Source organism: Vigna umbellata, chromosome 5 (assembly GCF_029865625.1).
Source record: "Vigna umbellata cultivar VRB3 chromosome 5, Vumbellata_1.0, whole genome shotgun sequence".
In the NCBI taxonomy this organism is placed as follows: Eukaryota; Viridiplantae; Streptophyta; class Magnoliopsida; order Fabales; family Fabaceae; genus Vigna; species Vigna umbellata.
The window spans coordinates 62,635,229-62,653,368 of record NC_142169.1 but is presented as its reverse complement, the minus strand read 5'-3'; the positions used below and the strand labels follow the sequence as shown (position 1 = coordinate 62,653,368).

The 18,140-nt window shown below is 29.8% G+C and overlaps 3 protein-coding genes across 3 annotated transcripts; 1 reads left to right on the top strand and 2 right to left on the bottom strand.

Annotated features, from left to right (window-relative positions):
* Positions 1-4,147: 4,147 nt before the first annotated feature.
* On the top strand, positions 4,148-8,854 carry LOC124845404 (UDP-arabinose 4-epimerase 1-like). The gene is made up of 11 exons (XM_047322497.2): positions 4,148-4,444; positions 5,368-5,508; positions 5,785-5,909; positions 6,625-6,738; positions 6,827-6,934; positions 7,050-7,141; positions 7,238-7,379; positions 7,503-7,597; positions 7,753-7,882; positions 8,258-8,402; positions 8,491-8,854. The coding sequence occupies exons 2-11, from the start codon at positions 5,448-5,450 to the stop codon at positions 8,724-8,726; spliced, it is 1,248 nt and encodes a 415-aa protein (XP_047178453.1). The 5' UTR covers positions 4,148-4,444; positions 5,368-5,447; the 3' UTR covers positions 8,727-8,854.
* Positions 8,855-10,762: 1,908 nt separating this feature from the next.
* LOC124845400 (coatomer subunit epsilon-1-like) lies at positions 10,763-14,246 on the bottom strand. Its single transcript, XM_047322494.2, has 6 exons — positions 13,934-14,246; positions 13,709-13,860; positions 13,481-13,616; positions 13,095-13,250; positions 12,698-12,777; positions 10,763-11,197 (listed from the first exon to the last, which is right to left on the bottom strand). The coding sequence occupies exons 1-6, from the start codon at positions 14,183-14,185 to the stop codon at positions 11,101-11,103; spliced, it is 873 nt and encodes a 290-aa protein (XP_047178450.1). The 5' UTR covers positions 14,186-14,246; the 3' UTR covers positions 10,763-11,100.
* Positions 14,247-16,356: 2,110 nt separating this feature from the next.
* On the bottom strand, positions 16,357-17,835 carry LOC124845398 (uncharacterized). Its single transcript, XM_088091994.1, has 3 exons — positions 17,566-17,835; positions 17,030-17,250; positions 16,357-16,574 (listed from the first exon to the last, which is right to left on the bottom strand). The coding sequence occupies exons 1-3, from the start codon at positions 17,786-17,788 to the stop codon at positions 16,566-16,568; spliced, it is 453 nt and encodes a 150-aa protein (XP_087948120.1). The 5' UTR covers positions 17,789-17,835; the 3' UTR covers positions 16,357-16,565.
* Between the last annotated feature and the right edge of the window lie 305 nt (positions 17,836-18,140).

Here is an 18,140-nt window from a genome sequence, read left to right as displayed (position 1 = left end):
ATATATACAATTCTTTTCAGTTTTCACAATATCCTACATAGTGCTTTCCTTCAAAACTGGATAAAGTGGAATCATATGTTCTCACCTTAAAAATCGTTTTCGTAAGTATATATTATTTTATGCAATAATATATGTATATATATATATATATATATATATATATATATATATATATATATATATATATATATATATATATATATATATGTATGTATGTATGTATGTATGTATGTATGTATATATATATATATATATGAAAAATACTGAAATTGGGGGTACGTATTTTTTGTTTATCGGGATTGATTAATTTCTAGCACTTAATGTTATACTGGTTTGGTGAAGAATGAATGTTTTGTTTAATTTTCTCCATTTATTTATCAATTTTTTTATTCTCTCTCTCTTCTAATTAAGATTTATTACTTGTGTGTTTAAAATTCGAGAAGGGAAAGGCCATAAAATAATTGTGTAGAAATATATAAAGAATGTTGGCGTGCATTTTAATGATAGGTTAGAATTTAGGAACCAAACATTTTATATAACTTTTTTTGTTTGACTTTTCTTTAAAAATAATTGGTGGAAGGTTGATTTAATAATGTGGTAGAAAAAGTGGAGGCCGAAGCATGTGGAGAAATGGTTTTCCAAGAGAAAAATATATTTATACAAAACAAAGATAACACATAGGAACAAAATATTCCCATGACAAATTTTCAAATATTAAACCAATTAACAAAATGTCAAGCTAGCTGTCCTAAACAAAATGACATTTCAGCTGCTTCAATTTGTTTATATGTGTACAATAATAATAATAATTATTTTTAAATAATGTATAATTCAGGATTCTCAATATTCTAAGATATTTTAAACAAAATAGTCAACATTAACAATAATCATAAAAAAAAATACACTGTTTTGAACCTTTGACTTAAAGAGTTCCACAATAAAAATGCTCTAATTTGGTAAGATAAATAGGGTAATTAAAGAGAGAAAGTTACGTGTAGAAGAAACGTTGAGGAAGATTAGTTGGTGAGTAAATGTATATATCTTTTTCTAAATTGGTTTCAATGTCATAGCAATGGTTAACTACGTCTCACCAATGAGACGAAAATCAAATGAGATTTTTTGGGGAGATTGTTATTTAGTTTTGATGAGTTGGTTTAAAATGGAACTAAACCAACCAAAAGTTCACGAGTCTTCAATCTTTTCACGACACATATATTTGATGGATTATTGTTTATGAAATTGTGCCTAATTTGTTACCCAATCGCATTTAATTATTTCTTTACTTCAAAACCATTTCAAGTGGCAGTTATTTTAAGCTCATCCACTTAGTGTCAATGGAAGAATCCAAACGTACAACATAAAACCATTGGAATAAAGCCATCGTGCTTCTTCCTATGGTGACGTCACCCACTATTATGGTGAATTATGAGAACTACACAATTCGTATCTCTTTTTTACTCAAAGGGACCTAATTTTTTTTTACAAAATATTTCATATTTGCATTTGAAATATGCTATGAGTATTGTTAAGAAGTAACCGTTGCAGAAAAAAAAATGTTTTTATTGTTAATTTTATTCATTTGTTTGTCCTTTTTTATTCCACTTTGGAATAGTACAGAAAAAGAAATTTAAATGTTTATTTTTGTTAATTTTTTCACTTGTTTTTTCTTCTTGTTGTATATATTTATCAGGATTTCTTATTTTTGGCGGTGGATGACATATAATAGTTATCAAAATCTAAATCTAATTAAGATGCTTTAATTTCTACACCGAAGGTGGAAAAAAAAGGAGAAGAAAAGCTTGAATTGAATCAAAAGTGTCTATATTAATTTAAAGGAGTGCTTATTCTCTTAGAAACATAATTTTTCAATCTCTTTATCCGGGAGTGATAAATGAGAAGGCATGGTTGATTTTTTTTTTTAAATTATAAATTTGAAATTATTGTTCTTAAAATATCTGCCACTCTTTTCTCTCTGTATAATTTATATATAATGCATTTAGGAAAACTGAGACTAAAAAATAACTTTAAGAAATAATTAAAGTACCAGATAGAAAAAGTTTTTGGCACTGTTTATTTTAAATATTGAATTTTAATTCCACTGTCGAAGAAGCATATTTAAGTCAGATAAATAATAATAATTTCTTAATTTCGAACCAAAACATAAAATTGCTATTATATTTTATTCTACTTTATGAAATATGAAATTATAAATAATAAAATAATATGGATTTGACTTTACTTCACATAATAACTAAAGTCTAAATTCTTTATGATTTAAACAAAATATTAAATTTTAAAGGTATTAATGGAATCAAAATCTAATACTTATAAAATTAAATAATAACTTTAATTATAAAGGTGTTAAACTTGAGTTCTAATAACAAAAGCCTGATACCTTTAAAAATAAACAATATTTTTAAACATTAAGCTCTGTATTTCGATTTTGATAATAATTAAAACATATTATAAAAGTTTTTTTAATTAAATTTTTTATTTTTATTTTTTTCTATATATTAAATTTGCAGAAAATACAATAAGATTAACATATAAATAATCCATTATACTATTCACATGTCACTGATATATCTCTGTATCATCCAAAAACGCATGTTTAACTAAATGTCGAAAGAATATAAAATATGAAAATTTAAAACTCTCATAATAAATCAAAGTTGTATTGGATAAAGATTAGTAAAATGTTTAATTAAATTATTATATTTGTAGTTCATAATATTCGTGATAAAGTTATGTTTAATTTTCTAAAATTTATAATTTGAAAGTATAAACTTTTTATATATATTTAGTGGATTTTTAAAATTTTAATTTGAAAAATAGATTTTAAAAGCGTAATAGTTTTGTCTGAATAAAAAAGAGCAATGGATGGGTCCCACAGAAAGTATGTGGTCCCCACTTAAGTGTAACAGTGACGTGAGATGAGTGGCATTTACAAAATGTGCCGCGTTCCTCGCGCAAAAGTACATAACAAATGGTCGAATATTATTGGATACTCGAAACGTGCTTTTCAAAGAATCATAAATTTATTAATTTTTAATAATGTTTTTATACTTTCCAATCCAATTAAATTTGAAATCAAACCAACAACTTCAATGTTTTTTGGTGTGAATAAAACTAAGAACCGTTTTCATTTGGATGGATACATTTGCCAATCTTAAAAACATTTATTTGAAATAAGTTTCTGTAAAATAATTTTATATGAGTATAAAATGTTATATATAATATATATATTTTGAAGGGCTAGTTTATCGTACTTTACTTAAGGAATTTTTTTTAATTGAGTATATTTAATTTTATAAATAATCATCTAAATTGTTTTTAAAATACAAACCTAAAATTATGTTAAAATATGTTGTTAAACTAACGATAGCAGTTTATGAAAAACTCTAAAATATATACCACAAAAGTTACATTGTTTTGTGTTTAAATTGTCAATAATATCTTCTATAATATTTTTTAAGAATTTCTGAAGATCTGTTATGTATGGTCAAATTAGTAGGAATATAATAAAATTGTTTTCATGTTTATATTAACTATTATTCGTATTTGACTTGATTTTATAAATCAATATTATAGGCATCTTTGCAACGCATACAAAATTCTTGATAATACACACAAACTAAATTCAATTAGTGATTTTTATGACTTAATTTACTATGGGGAATGTTTTAATATTTAAAAGATAATAATCAGGCAGCACAGTTTTTCATGTTTAATAGAAAATAATAAACACATTATTTAGATACACAAACGATTCCAATAATGTTTTTTTAATAGGTAATTTTTTTTACTGAAACTGTAATTTTATAATTTTCATATAAAAATAGTTTTTTCATGCGATGATTAATTCTTCTCATAGTAATTAACTAAAACTCGTTATAAAATAGCTAAATAGTAACTAAATATATTTTATTTTACATAGAGATTAAGTATTAAATTAGCCGTGTTTGAAAAATTGAGGAAAATATAAAATCTCATGTCCGTCTCCACTGACTACATTTTGAAAAGAACAAAACGAAACGAAATAATTTGGTAAAGAAAATGAGAAAATGAAAAACAATAAAAGGAAAAAATAAAATATAGTCTACGAGGTTGTACCATTGCGGTCTCGAATGCCCTGTAACGCTTTGACAACATGGATGCAGAGCAGGCGCAGCCTATTAGAACCCATTCTTCTCTCTCTATCTTTCTCACTCTCCCACTCTCACAATTTCAACGCCACCCCAAAATTCACCTCTTCCTACCACCACCTTCCTCATTTGTACTTTTCTGCTTCTCGTTCTCTTTGTACTCCCCTGTCTTCTGCCCTCAATCCGCTGCTTCCTTTTCTTTTTTCCAGATTTCCCACTTTGCTAATTTTCTACAACCGTTAAATTTACGCTCTTTTTCACATTTGAAGGCCTTCTGCGCTTCTGGGCAACTCAATAAGGTTTGGTGTTTGCGGTGCCCCTTCCTTTTCTTTTCTTGTTTTCGTTTGTTTTTTATTTCCTTGTTTTTTAAAAAAGAAGCAACTGTTCTGATGGTTTTGTTGCTCAATTCTGCTCGTCTTGTGCTATTCAAGGGCTTTGATTTTTTTTTTCCCTGACAAATCTATGGGGTTTTAGTATCTGGGTTGGTCCTTGATTTTCTTGGTTGGCTGGCTGGTAGTTGGTGATGCTGCAAATGTGAAATCAAAGGGGTTTTTGTCTGTTGTTGAATTTGAATTGTTGATCAGGGGCTACGTTTTCTTGGGCTGACGAGGCTGATTTTGGTTGTCTGTTGCGGTGGATCTTGATGTTGAAATTCTGAAGCTGTTTTTTAGCTCCTATGTTGTTCTGGTTTTCTGTGATTTTTTCTTAAAGTGGTTTTGTGGGGTTTTCATCCCTCGTGACCCTCTGACAGATTTTTATGTGCATGTCGTTTCCAATGTTGCTTTTGTGGTAAAACATGTTATCACTGTGAGCAATATTTAGCCTTTCTTGTTTACTTTCTATCTTACGACGTTTTTATTCTTCTGGAATTCTCCGGATCTTTCATTTCTGGATACGTTCTCTCTCACATTCTCTGTAGTCTTGAATAGCTGAATTTATTGGTGAATTGGCGGGATTGTATTTTTTTTGCTTTATTTAGTTTTTGTGGTGTTTAGTTTCTGAACTTTTTTAATCCTTTTTTCCTATTTTTATTGTGGTCTTCATGTTTTTCTTCTGACCTTTCAAATTTTTACACAAACAAAACTTGTTATTTTACCCTTTTGAAGGGCTATTTGTTTGTCTGATTTTTGTTATGCTGGTTTTCAGTCTGAACTTCTTCAGGGCTGTTTTGACGCCTTCTTTCAGAGAAAAATAAACTTACATGATCTGATTTTCGCTGCAGCATATCACTCGAATCATTCTAGAAGTGGAGCTTGATATGGTCAATTGTATTGAGGGATTCAGACCTTGTTAACTTTGCAAATGCTAAATTTTTCTAGGACCAGGAGTCAGCCAAGGTCAACCAGATCTATGTCTTTGGGAGGTAAGATTTTATAATTGAGAAGAAATAGTGGTATGACTCTGTTATGCAATGAAGCTTTGGTTACTTAAAGCATTAATCAATTTCAACATATGAATGGAAAAGCTTTGCCTTTTCTAACACTTCAACATCGAATTGGCTGGAAACGAGTATTTTTAAATTCATTATTTGACAAAGTGCTGTAATTTTGTTATGCTTGGTTGTTTTCTCATGATTCATTATATTTATCATTATAACTAAGTTGATGTTTTAAGATATATGTTTTTATGCTCATTTCAGGCATGGATTATGTGGATCCAAAAAGGAAGAGCAATTATGTTGGGAAGATTTTTCTTGCTGCAGCATTAACGGCATTATGCATAATCATGATCAAAAGATCTCCATCTTTGAATCCCCCTAGTCCGGTAATCCTACATTGTCTTACCCCATGAAATACTCATGATTATCATAGTCAATTATGTATATATGTATGTTTGAATATTTATATGTTATACTTTCTATTATCTGTGTACGTATTTTATTTAATACATTTGTTCATAAATACTCAAATGACTGAATGAAACGTGAAGGACGATGCTATACATTCTCTTAGACCTGTGAGTTTAGTTTCTATTATTGAATTGTTCTTCTTGACTGGTTGGTGGTGAGAGAAATGATCTCTCAAAATTTATTTGATTTCTTAGAATGATTATGCCACTTATAGGTTTACTCCATTATAGTGCCTTTTGTTCTGAGAGTTATTTGTTGTATTGTAATTATATTTGACATATAGAAAACTTATTTATAGTTTCTTTGACTGTTTGATTATTTTACTACCGAAAGATAGCTTGAAGTGGCGATGAATTGATAGATATGATGAGCTATTTTTACTGTATCAAATTAAAGAACAATGAAGCTTGTGAATGTTTGTTTTGTTGTTTTCGAATGGTGTGAGATGGATATAAGAAAGAAAGAATTTTTTAATAAATAAGAAATGATAAGGGAAAAATTGTTGAAGATATGTTGTTTTGAGTTATAGTTTTCTACCTTTTCTTTGTTATGTTTTGTATATGTAAATCGATTGCTATTTTACCATTTTATTCAATTTGATGACTATTCTGTTTTTGGGGCCTTTTTCAGTTTTCCATCCATGAACCAGGTGTCACTCATGTTTTAGTGACAGGAGGTGCAGGCTATATTGGCTCGCATGCTACCCTACGACTTCTGAGAGATTTCTATCGTGTCACCATAGTGGTGTGCCTCTTCATAATGCCAAAAGCTGCTCTGATAAATTTGAATGCATTTACCGTTCTGTCTGCTAACCAGTTTTTCTTCTTTGCAGGATAATCTATCACGTGGCAATTTGGGTGCCGTGAGGGTTCTTCAAGAATTATTTCCGGAACCTGGAAGACTTCAATTTATATACGCAGACTTGGGAGATAAAGAATCTGTATCCTTATAATCTTTCCTTATTAAGAAATGATTTGGCGTTGAATTTAAACTCTTTGTTGAAGCACAATGTTATAGATTTCCCAAGAAAAGTTGTCTACTTGACTGGTTATTAGGTGAATAAAATATTTTCAGAGAATAAATTCGATGCTGTGATGCATTTTGCTGCTGTTGCGTATGTGGGAGAGAGCACACTTGACCCTCTTAAGTAAGTTCTTATATCGTTTACTCAGGGACATTAACTCTAGTGGTAGAAGAACTGGGAACTCTAGTTCTACCTTTTTTAACACTTTTTCTTCGTCAGGTATTATCACAACATTACATCAAATACCTTGTTGGTATTGGAGTCTATGGCTAAATACAGAGTGAAGAAATTAATATATTCTAGTACATGTGCAACATATGGGGAACCTGAAAAGATGCCCATTACAGAAGAAACAGAACAGGTGGGAAATCTGAAGTGTGGTTGAATGATGAGTTTGGTTAAGAAATTTTTATTTCCGTTGCACATCTTGCAATGACTTTAACACATGGGAATGTAGTCTTACCATTATGCTCTTCAATTCCAGAAACCAATTAATCCATATGGAAAAGCCAAGAAGATGTCAGAAGATATCATCCTTGATTTTTCTAAAACTTCTAAAATGGCAGTAATGATTCTGAGGTATGTATCTTACGTTTGCATATCTGACTTCCCCTTATTTTAAATTGCTTATTGTTGTTGAATGTGTGCCCTTTATAGCAAATCCACTTGATTTAAATATAACTGTTTAGAATTTGGTATGGTTGTGATTTCTGTTTACCCTGTGAAATTTGTAGATACTTCAATGTGATTGGATCAGATCCGGAGGGCAGATTAGGTGAGGCTCCAAGACCTGAACTTCGAGAACACGGTCGAATTTCTGGTGCCTGCTTTGATGCAGCTCGTGGTATTACAACTGGCTTAAAGGTATGTCAAGACTATCACTTTTACTTTTGGATGAAAGAGAATTTCTTTACATTTGATGCATCTTGTCAAGGAGGCCATGCATACTCAAATGCCTACTAGATGAATGCATCTTGTCAAGGAGGCCAGCTTTGTTTTAATTTTCAGTGATGGTCAAATCCTCTCGTATTCAACTATACCCTTTTCTTGAGGTTTGATATGAGTTGATGAGAGAGTAGCAAAGAATAAATTATCCTTGTTAATATATTACTAATAAGTTCAAAGGATTATAAACTAAGCTCACCTTCAAGTAATCTTATCATACTTCATCACTAGAGTGTCCTGTTGTAAACTGCAATGAACATTTACTGAATGTATGTATCTGTTTCCATCATGCAGGTTAGAGGAACTGACTACAAGACACCGGATGGAACATGCATACGAGACTACATTGATGTGACCGATTTGGTGGATGCTCATGTGAAGGCTCTTGAAAAGGTACAACCTGGGAAAGTAGGGATCTACAATGTTGGCACTGGAAAAGGTTGGTTTTTTATTACACTGAGAATATGAAAAAATAATGTTTTGATGGAAATCCACATATTTCTCAAAAGGGGTTTATAATTTACCAGGTAGATCAGTGAAGGAGTTTGTGGATGCATGCAAAAAGGCGACAGGGGTGAACATCAAAGTGGACTTTCTTCCTCGTAGACCTGGTGATTATGCAGAAGTGTATAGTGACCCTTCTAAGATAAACTTGGAACTGAATTGGACTGCACAATACACTGACCTTGAGAAGAGCTTACAGACTGCATGGAAATGGCAAAAATCTCATCGTAATGGCTATGGCATTTCATCTGCAATCTGAGGTTCTTCTCATCATGAGCCTCACCATTACATTTTTTGTCCTTAGGGAGTTTGCTAGTTCATTCGTTATACTTACATGTGTATTCGACGTACAATCAGTCAATAATGATAATGTTTTCAGTTGCAGCATTCACCTAACCAAATAATATGCAATCATGGAATTAGTTGGAATAGTTCTTTTTATTTTCAAATGTTGAATTATTTTATAATAAGTCATTTCAAAAGGTAATTGTATTTGTAATATTTAAAAAATATATATAAACTAATTAAGAATTGAGTGAAAGATAAAAGTAATAATCAGTATTATTTTTAACTTCAAAAATTTACAGTTAAATATAAATGTAAAGAATAATTTAGAAGTGCTATTAGTTATAAAAATTGTGATGAGTTGGTCTCTTAAATGCTATGATGATCTGATTTTGCAATCTGCAACACGATGCAGATGAAAGGTTTATACGAATTTTAAATTTTTTGGTTTTGATGCTCTTCCATGTCTTTAAAATGTAACGATTTTGATATTTTTTAATATATTAAATACATGTTTTTAAAATATAAGAATTTTTATATTTTAAATATTATATATGTGTATATATATATATATATATATATATATATATATATATATATATATATATATATATATATATATATATATATATTAATACATTAAAATTCATATAGTTTAAAGATAGCGCATAAAAACACAAATAAAGTGATTCAATCTCAAATTATGTAATTGCTCTTTTTGTCTCGTTTTCTTGGAACAACTCGACCCCAGGAATTAACTTTGCCCATATTATGTTCATTTTATTTTATTTTATTTCTTTTCTTTTAACAATTTGTTTTTGGTCACAAACGAAAACACTTGTTCAGGAGACTCAATTTTGTCGTCTCCAATATCATTATAGGTTTTTATTTATCTATTATATTTTATTTTTGTTCTAAATTTTTTTATGTTAAATGTCTACAATATGGTACTTTTTATGTAATGATGTTATGAAATGGTATCATAATACTGCGACGTTTTTAGAATAAACAAGAAAAATAAATAAAAAGTTCAACAATTATAGAATAATTTATTAGAAGGATAAACAATTTTTTTCTTTCAAGCCTTTCTTATAATAAAAGATAGAAAGAATAAACGTTCTTTTTGTTAATTTAATGATATCATTAATTGATGTAACATATAACTATGACATCATTAATTGATGTAACACTGGCATAATCATAATGACATAAATTAAATGACTGTTTTCTACAAAATAACTACAAAAAAAATCATTTTCTAAAAATATGTCACAGTCTTACTAACTAGTATCTAAAATTACTTAAGGTCTACTTAAAAATTATTATTTTCTAAATAATGAGTATACAAAATAATCGAAAAACAATTATCTTTATGCATCTCAATAAATAAATAAAAATTTAAATATTGGGACACTACTTAGAGTTTAACAAAAAATAACAAAAACCAACGTAATTTGTTGTATATTCAAAATAAATTTATTAAAATTTAAATTTTAAACATCTCTATTAAATAAAACGATTTGTTATCATTTTAATAAACCTTTTAAAACTTGGTGTTAGTACAATAAAATGTTTTAAAAAATATATATTAAGCAAATAAACTATTGAAATTTTCCAACTACTCAATACCAGAGTAAAGATAACTTTTAAATGTGCATTATCCGACAATCAACAACAATATATAATGAATATATTTTCGTTTGGTGTCAGTGGTATTCCTCCATGAATATTATTAATACTACAAATTTTAGTCATCAATTGCTCATAAAAACTGTCACATTCACTACAAAAGAACACAATTAGTTTTTATCACACTTTCTGCAAATTAACTAACCACAGTCTACCGTGTGTATCGTCTATTATGGATAATGTCCAAACTAAAACACATTAACCAATATTCAATTCTATCCAAATATAGCAGGAATGCAAATTCAATTTAAATCTAAGTCAAAATTCAAATTTAGTAGGTAAATACCTAATTCACCACTATTTTTATTTTGAGATGAGAGATACAAATAGAAGAATGCAAAACTTCGGATAAAATAGAATAGAATACAGCTTCGCCAATCCATCCACACAACAGTGATCTTGTTTACTCAAAAATACCTATTGGCATTTCTTGCTCTTTTAGTAAAATATACGATGTAAATGAACTTGCTTAATGTCAGATGTAGCTTTTACAACATCAAGACTCAGTAAACCAATGTTATAAATTTGAATACTATGCCACATTACCCAGTTGATTATGTTCTAAGATACGCAACCCAATACAATGGCCACGACAAGGTGTAAAAATTGCATGGAAGACCACAAACCATTCAACTCCCGAAAGAAATTGAATAATCGACTCATGAAGAAAATGTTTGTAGCGCTCTATCAAAACTTTCTTCAGCTGATGTTACCCGCTTGACGAGTACATGATCTGCGTGAGAAAGTTTCAGCTGGCTGCAAAGCAAAACAAGTCAAATACATCGTTAAAAAAATATACGGGAGAAGATTTTGAAGAATGAGAAATACCACCAGATCAAGTGACAAACGGAAGGCAAGGAATAAATTCAAAAGGAAAAGCACAAAACCAGAAGTACAACGGGACATTCAATCAAATAAGAAACGTCACTTGTAAAAATATACATTTTAAACAATGGACTTTAAACCTAACTTAACCCCACATTATCAACTTATAAAATGAAATTTTAATCTATTTATATATTATAAATTAATCTTATCTCTAGGTGATGTGAGACTTCCTACACACTACCCTAAGGTGTATATATCTCAATGATTAGAAATTAATGAGTAGTCCGAGAGTGGAACATGTCCAACAAACACAAATCTTGTTAGAATAGGCTTTAAACTATGACTCTAATACCATGTTAAAAAGTGAAGTTTAAACCTAACTCAACCCACAAAATCGGCTTGTAAGACGAGGTTTACACTTATTTACATATTATAAATTAATCTTGTCTCTAATCACCGTAAGACTTCAAGCAATATAGGTTATTAAAAGTTAAGGAATGTCGTCACAACAACAGATTGAAGATGCAAGCTATTTTTACAAAGGAATTTGGAGTTAGGAACTGTTTAGTTCAACACAGGGCAGAGGAAGAAAGAAGTTTCAAAAATTAATTTACTTGTAATATCGAATTTCAAAATGTAAATAACAGTATTTTTGTCAATACACTTGAAATGTTTAAAATCACCTTTCTTTTAGATTAAGGGTTGCTCAATGTTCACTTCCAAAATAGTTTTGAACGACATTATGCAACCCTTTAAATTGAACAAATCTGTATTGTGTATTTCTAACATGTTGTGCATTTTCTATATATTTTATTAAAGTTTTGGACTTATGATATTACCATTTTACTATTTGAACTTGCACTACTCAGTTGCTACTCTTAAAAGATCTCCAACAGTTACTAAATTTAATTCATATTTGAGGCCAATTCATGTTCTCTCTTTCATATAGCTGATGTTAACTTCACTAATTACTTTAGCTGTTAAAGGCTATGTTAAGAGTGTGAGAAATTCAGTATTGATATGTTGTTGATAAGGTTAGACACTCCAAATTGGGGGAGAAACAAGCCAAACTAAGAATCATGGTGAAGTTTGCATTTAAAATCCGTGATCCATGGAATATTGATTGGTTCAATACCGAATTCATATAAATTCTAGCACTGTATTCATCGGCTTTTAACAAGAATGAAGACATGGATTGAAGACATTGCTCCATCATCTGTGACGATCTTGGAGCTCTCATTCAAAAAATACCACCATTTAAAACTTAAGAGCTGTGAAAATTTTTTAACAAGTTAGGAAGGCATAACTCCATCTACAAAAATACACCTAGCATATTCGACATTATTCCACCCAATAGGATATTTTCAATACACATAAGTGATAACTATTAAATGTAAGAGAAGAAAAGGGTTTTGGCGGAACAAGTACCTGAATGATTTGTTAGATGGCTTGCCAAGGTGAAGACAGCATACAACTAGATTGGCTAGCGTTTCAGGATCCCTGGCATCCTGTATAAGCCACACAAATTTTCATCACTCATATTCCAAAACAACAAATCAACCATGGAAATGCCATTTCAGAACAACAGCTTAATCACATGTATCACTTTTTCCCTCTTCCTTCTCCTCATGTTTCTATTTCTCTCTAACTTCCCCTAAATACTCCCCAAAAATGGTGTGTCTGCCTATAACAATTACAAATTCTAGGAAAATAACTCAGCAAGTTAAAAACTTATAAATCATAAACACAATAAAAAAAAGTCAATTATAATGTCAAATCCATGGAAGAGAACACTCATAGAATAAAAACAGTACGTAAAACGTGCCTTGTTCAGCGCTTCAACCAAAAGGGTCTCTGCTTCGTCAAAATTGCCCATGTGCATGCAGCAAACCGCCTTGCCATTCAAAAGCAAACTGGTGGACTGATACCTCTCCGACATATCTTGGAATATCAGATACGCCTCCTGAATCTTCGACCCTCCCTGATCCACCACCATTCGGCCAAACCCATCAATGAAACACCAAATTTCATCACTCTTTTACTATTATTCTACTTAGCTGTTAATCCTAACTCAATCTTACATAATCAGCTTGAAAGTAGAAGAATCTATCACTTTCGTACTTGAATTTGATCACATATCACATCTCCAACAATTATAATTCCTAATTTCTTATCACAACAACTATCATAAATTAATTAATTAATTAATACCACAGCCAAATCGAGCCACGCATTGGCCAGTTGAGTGAGAGTGTGATCCTCATCAATCTGCTGCATGATCCGCAGCTGCCTCTCCGCGTAATCCGACCTATGCATCTTAATGAAGATCTGAACATTCAATGCGTGCCTGAAAGCAAAAAAAAAAACACAAAAACAATTACAATAACGAAACGACATAATTAAAATAAAAACAAGAGAAAAAAGAGAGAAGAGTTATACAGTTCCATGGTCCCTCCGGCGTTGGTGTGTTTAAGTGCTTCGTTGAAATCATTCTCGTGGAGGAAGACGAGACCGGCGACGAGCCTGAGAGTGGGGTTGTTTCCGATGGCGGGATCCGCGAGCCATTCCTTGAGGCTGGAGATGGCAGAGTCCTGCGAATTTTCGAGAGGAGAGGAGATGAGATGGATGAGACGAGAAATTGAGGAGAAAATGAAGGAGGCATGCCTTGGTGTCGGGAGAGGAGAAATAGAGGGCGAGGAGTTTGACGGCTTGGAGAGGAGTGGGAGCATCGTCATGGATCTCGGAAATGACGAACTGCAACTGGCCAAGGGCGATGTAGCAGCGGTGGACGAGGGTGTCGCGCTCCAGGGCGTCTTCTTCCGAGAGGTTGGAGACGTCGCTGCTGTTGATGGCGGCTTGGTAGGCGCCGAGGTAGAAATTGTTGCGGAGGTTGAACAGGTGGTCCGGTGTCGCCATAGATAGATTCAGATCTCAGCGATCACTCAAACGATTCAGAGAGAGAGAGAGAACTTAGACTCGCTCGGTCACTCGCACTTTTTGTTTCGTATTCTCAGTATTCTGGGCTGTTATTGGGCCTGCCATCAACGTCTAAACAGTGATAACACGGGCTTCATATTCTCTGCCCAGTCTTCTAAGGCAAGTGATTCAACAACCTCATATTTTCTGTGTGCACCTCCCGCTGCATTGTAATTAAAAAAAATTGACTTTTTACAATACTTGTAAATTTTAAAAAAGAAAATACTTTCCGATAATTTATTAAATAAATTTCCTTGTATAAATTCTTAAAAAATATATTTCTCAATGGGAATCGGACACATCATCTCAAATAATAATTTAAAATTGATTTTTAACTATTCTACATTAATTATTTGGATGTGTTACACAGTAAACTTTTTTATTCAGAAATATCATGAACAATTTAAAAATATTTATTCCATAAACTTTAAGAATTTTAAATCTTAAACTTTTTTCCGATTTTTTTAAAAGCTTCCAGAATGTACTCTTTCGAAAGTTTTTAGGAAGGGAAATAAATTAGGTTTTCAATTAAGAGAACATATTGGTTGATTTTGAGAATGAGTAAGTACATGAAGGAAAAAGGGTGTGACTATGTTTTCTGAACAAATTTTCTGTAAGATTTTAAAAACTTGAGATAAGTTCCTTTTAAGGTTTTAATTTTACGTTTGTGGAATTCTCTAATATATTTCAAAATTATGTGGAAGAATTCTTCTCAAATATATTTTAAACTATTTTGCTTCATAGTCATAATTAAAAATGTATTGTTGAATTATTAAAATAATTTATTCAAAATAGTTAAATATTAATTTCATTGTTATTGTTTATTCAAAATAGCTAAAGACACATTGACATTTAAATTATTTTGATCGATTATTACATATAAGTCTTAAATGTCCAATAAATATAATCATTTATCTCTTTATCACACCTTTGTATTTATAGGATTTGAAGTGGACTTTTTATTTAGGATTGATCCAATATTTTATAAACACGTTTTACTTTACTAATTATCTTAATATTGTTTTAATATACGAAATACAAATTGATCACTGATGTTGACAGTGACGATTGATCTATGTTGTGCTGACTGGTCATAACATACTATATAATTATGTAATATATTCCAACTTCAAAGTAATTGTTAGGATGAAACCTTTAATTTAATTAAGGGTTAAGAAAACTCTTGTTTATATATACCACATCAATCTATTAAGATAATAAACTATTAAGGATAATTACTATATTCACTTTAAAATATAAATTTTTGTCATGATTTTATTTTTAAAAATTGTTTTTCAAAAAAATGAAAAGAAAAACTTTTAAATTTCAGTCATAAGATATAAGACAACGATATAAGACAACAATATGAAATATATTTTAGATTGCATTTTTTTTAAAAAATGTAAAATGTTTAACTGGTCATGTGTTAAAAACAGAAAAGTATGTTCTGTCGTTCTTACTGTCCATTTTCTTTCTCCTCCTATTCTATCCTTTTTCTTTTTTTTCTTGAAATTCTTAATGATGAAAAAGTAAACTCAAAATTCATTGAAAATAGGTATTCTAGAATTATTATGTAAAAAAAGTTTTATCAACCACATTTCGAGTTATTCGTTGTTAATGGCAAAAATATGTATTTTACAGTAAATATTATAAAATAATATAAAACAAAGAAATGACGTTGGTAAAAGAATTACATTTTTAAATGCGATTCTGGATAATATTTCGGCATTTCGGATTACTAAAAATTGTCCTTCCGCATCCCCTTTTCAAATAATTACATTACCATTTAAAAGGAACAAAAAGTGTATGAAGAACAAATTGTGAAAAAGAAAACTGATTACATGGACTTTATTATTCTCATCCTATTATTTTTAAGAGCTACTTCATTTTATAACTTATTAAAATCTTGATTCATTTTATTTATTAATTTATTTGAAAATAAACGACAATGAACTATGGTTTTTATAGAGCGCAAGATTGTACCCTTAAAAAAAAAACTTCAGTTTTTTATTTTCAATTTCTTTTTTTGAAAGAAGTACATTTGATGATAGCACTAATTAAAAAAATACATTTTCAATAAGTATTTCAACAAATTATTATTAACTAAATAGTTAAAAGGTAAATTCTGCTTTTATTTCAATATCACTTTCAATATAAAAAGTGAATTTTATGATAATAAGATACATCCAAAAGAAGTTAATTAAGAAGCCCCTGGCTTCAACATGCAGAAGAGACAAAGGTTACCCACATACATATATAGTAGCACTTTACTTCAAGTTTTATTCATAGCACTTCTTCATGTGAACTTCTTTCGAAGTAGCTATGTTATCTGAAAAAAAAAAAATACATGATCAATTTAAAATAGTTAAAAACTGAATATTAAATTTAATTTAATCCTATAAAATTAGTTTTTAAAATACAAATTTTATTAATATATATTTTAAATTATTTTTATTTTTAATTAATATAAAATTTCTAACACACTCATTCACATTTATGTATATATCTTATACGTGAAACTAAAAATAAATAGATGATCTCATAAAAAATAAAATAATACATCTAACAAATACAATTCTTTTTTAGGATAAATTCTAACTCATATGGTATTAAGAATTATATTTTATTTTAAGTCTAATTTGTTCACAAAGTATTTATATATATACTTAATTTGTTTTTATACGTAATTGATTGTATCAAAAACATTAAAACAAAAAATAAACATGACGAATAGGAGAAGTTCTAAATAACAAGAACAAAAAACAGCTGATAAGTGTAATGTACCTTAACATTCCGATTAGATCCCTTGGGTTGATAGTTTGGCACAATGATAGGTAACATGTTCTTGCGCTCATGAATTGGAACACCATTAAAACCTTTTAAAGCAGTAGGATTGTTAAAAAGGTACCAGTATACAACTCCCAAGGAATCATCTTCAACACCTATTTTCTGCAACTGTGCCCATAAATCCTTAGTACCGTCTTCATCCTTTTCATTATTCAACTCTTAAAAAAAGAACAGAAAAGCATTAATCAGAGTACTTCTTCTGTTATAATATAGCAGTAAGTTTTCAGAAACACAAGAAGACAAGTAAAACATGCATCAAACAAGAACATAATCTCAAAAGAATGACATGTACCTTGGACTGGAGAAGGGTACAGAATACAGCAAAAGAAGAGACACGGCAGTAAGAAGAGAAAAATGAGATGTTAGACAACTAATGAAATTATGAAAATCTAAAAATAATCTCAACATAAAGTATAAGTCCCATGAATAAAAAAAAAATCACCAAAATAATATATATTAAAACAATATGTTACCTCCACTCTGAATGTCAGCACCAGCAAAACTCTGATCACCATCACCATCTTGGAGAAAGGAGCATAGAGTTCCTCCTACAGAGGAAACAGAGCCAGGATGTGGGTTACGGATTATTGCTCCACTTCTAATCTTGGAATTTTCGAAATTTTGTTTCCCCTTCCCTGTGCTGTTAAATGATTCTACAGTGCCCCCCACGGAATTCATCTTGCTTGGGAAAGACATGTTGCCTTATAACTTTTATGAGTTATTCATATCTTTGTTTCCATTTTTATAGATGCACATCAATGAAACAAGATTTCAATAACTTATGATTATTAATTCATTATTATATATAGAGTTAGAGTAATTCATTAAATGGCTGACCAATAAAAACACCGGTATAAAAAATTATTTTTATACAAAGTTAAAAATATTTTTATATCAATTTTAAAACTAGTATAAAAAATTTTCGTTTTTTTTTATATTAATTCTTGAATTGATATAATTTTTTTTTATAGTGGTTGGGGCCAAAATCAATATAATAACAACTTCTCTTATAAGCATCAACATGTCATTCATCTCTTTATCAATCATC

Coding starts and splice junctions, on each gene's coding strand:
- LOC124845404 (XM_047322497.2), top strand. CDS start 5,448: ATGCTAAATTTTTCTAGGACCAGGAGTCAGCCAAGGTCAACCAGATCT. Junction 7,142..7,237: donor AGCACACTTGACCCTCTTAA/GTAAGTTCTTAT, acceptor TTTCTTCGTCAG/GTATTATCACAACATTACAT. Junction 7,598..7,752: donor ATGGCAGTAATGATTCTGAG/GTATGTATCTTA, acceptor TGAAATTTGTAG/ATACTTCAATGTGATTGGAT.
- LOC124845400 (XM_047322494.2), bottom strand. CDS start 14,185: ATGGCGACACCGGACCACCTGTTCAACCTCCGCAACAATTTCTACCTC. Junction 13,251..13,480: donor CGTGGCTCGATTTGGCTGTG/GTATTAATTAAT, acceptor GTGGTGGATCAG/GGAGGGTCGAAGATTCAGGA. Junction 11,198..12,697: donor CCATCTAACAAATCATTCAG/GTACTTGTTCCG, acceptor TTTGCTTTGCAG/CCAGCTGAAACTTTCTCACG.
- LOC124845398 (XM_088091994.1), bottom strand. CDS start 17,788: ATGTCTTTCCCAAGCAAGATGAATTCCGTGGGGGGCACTGTAGAATCA. Junction 17,251..17,565: donor TGCTGACATTCAGAGTGGAG/GTAACATATTGT, acceptor TCTTTTTTTAAG/AGTTGAATAATGAAAAGGAT.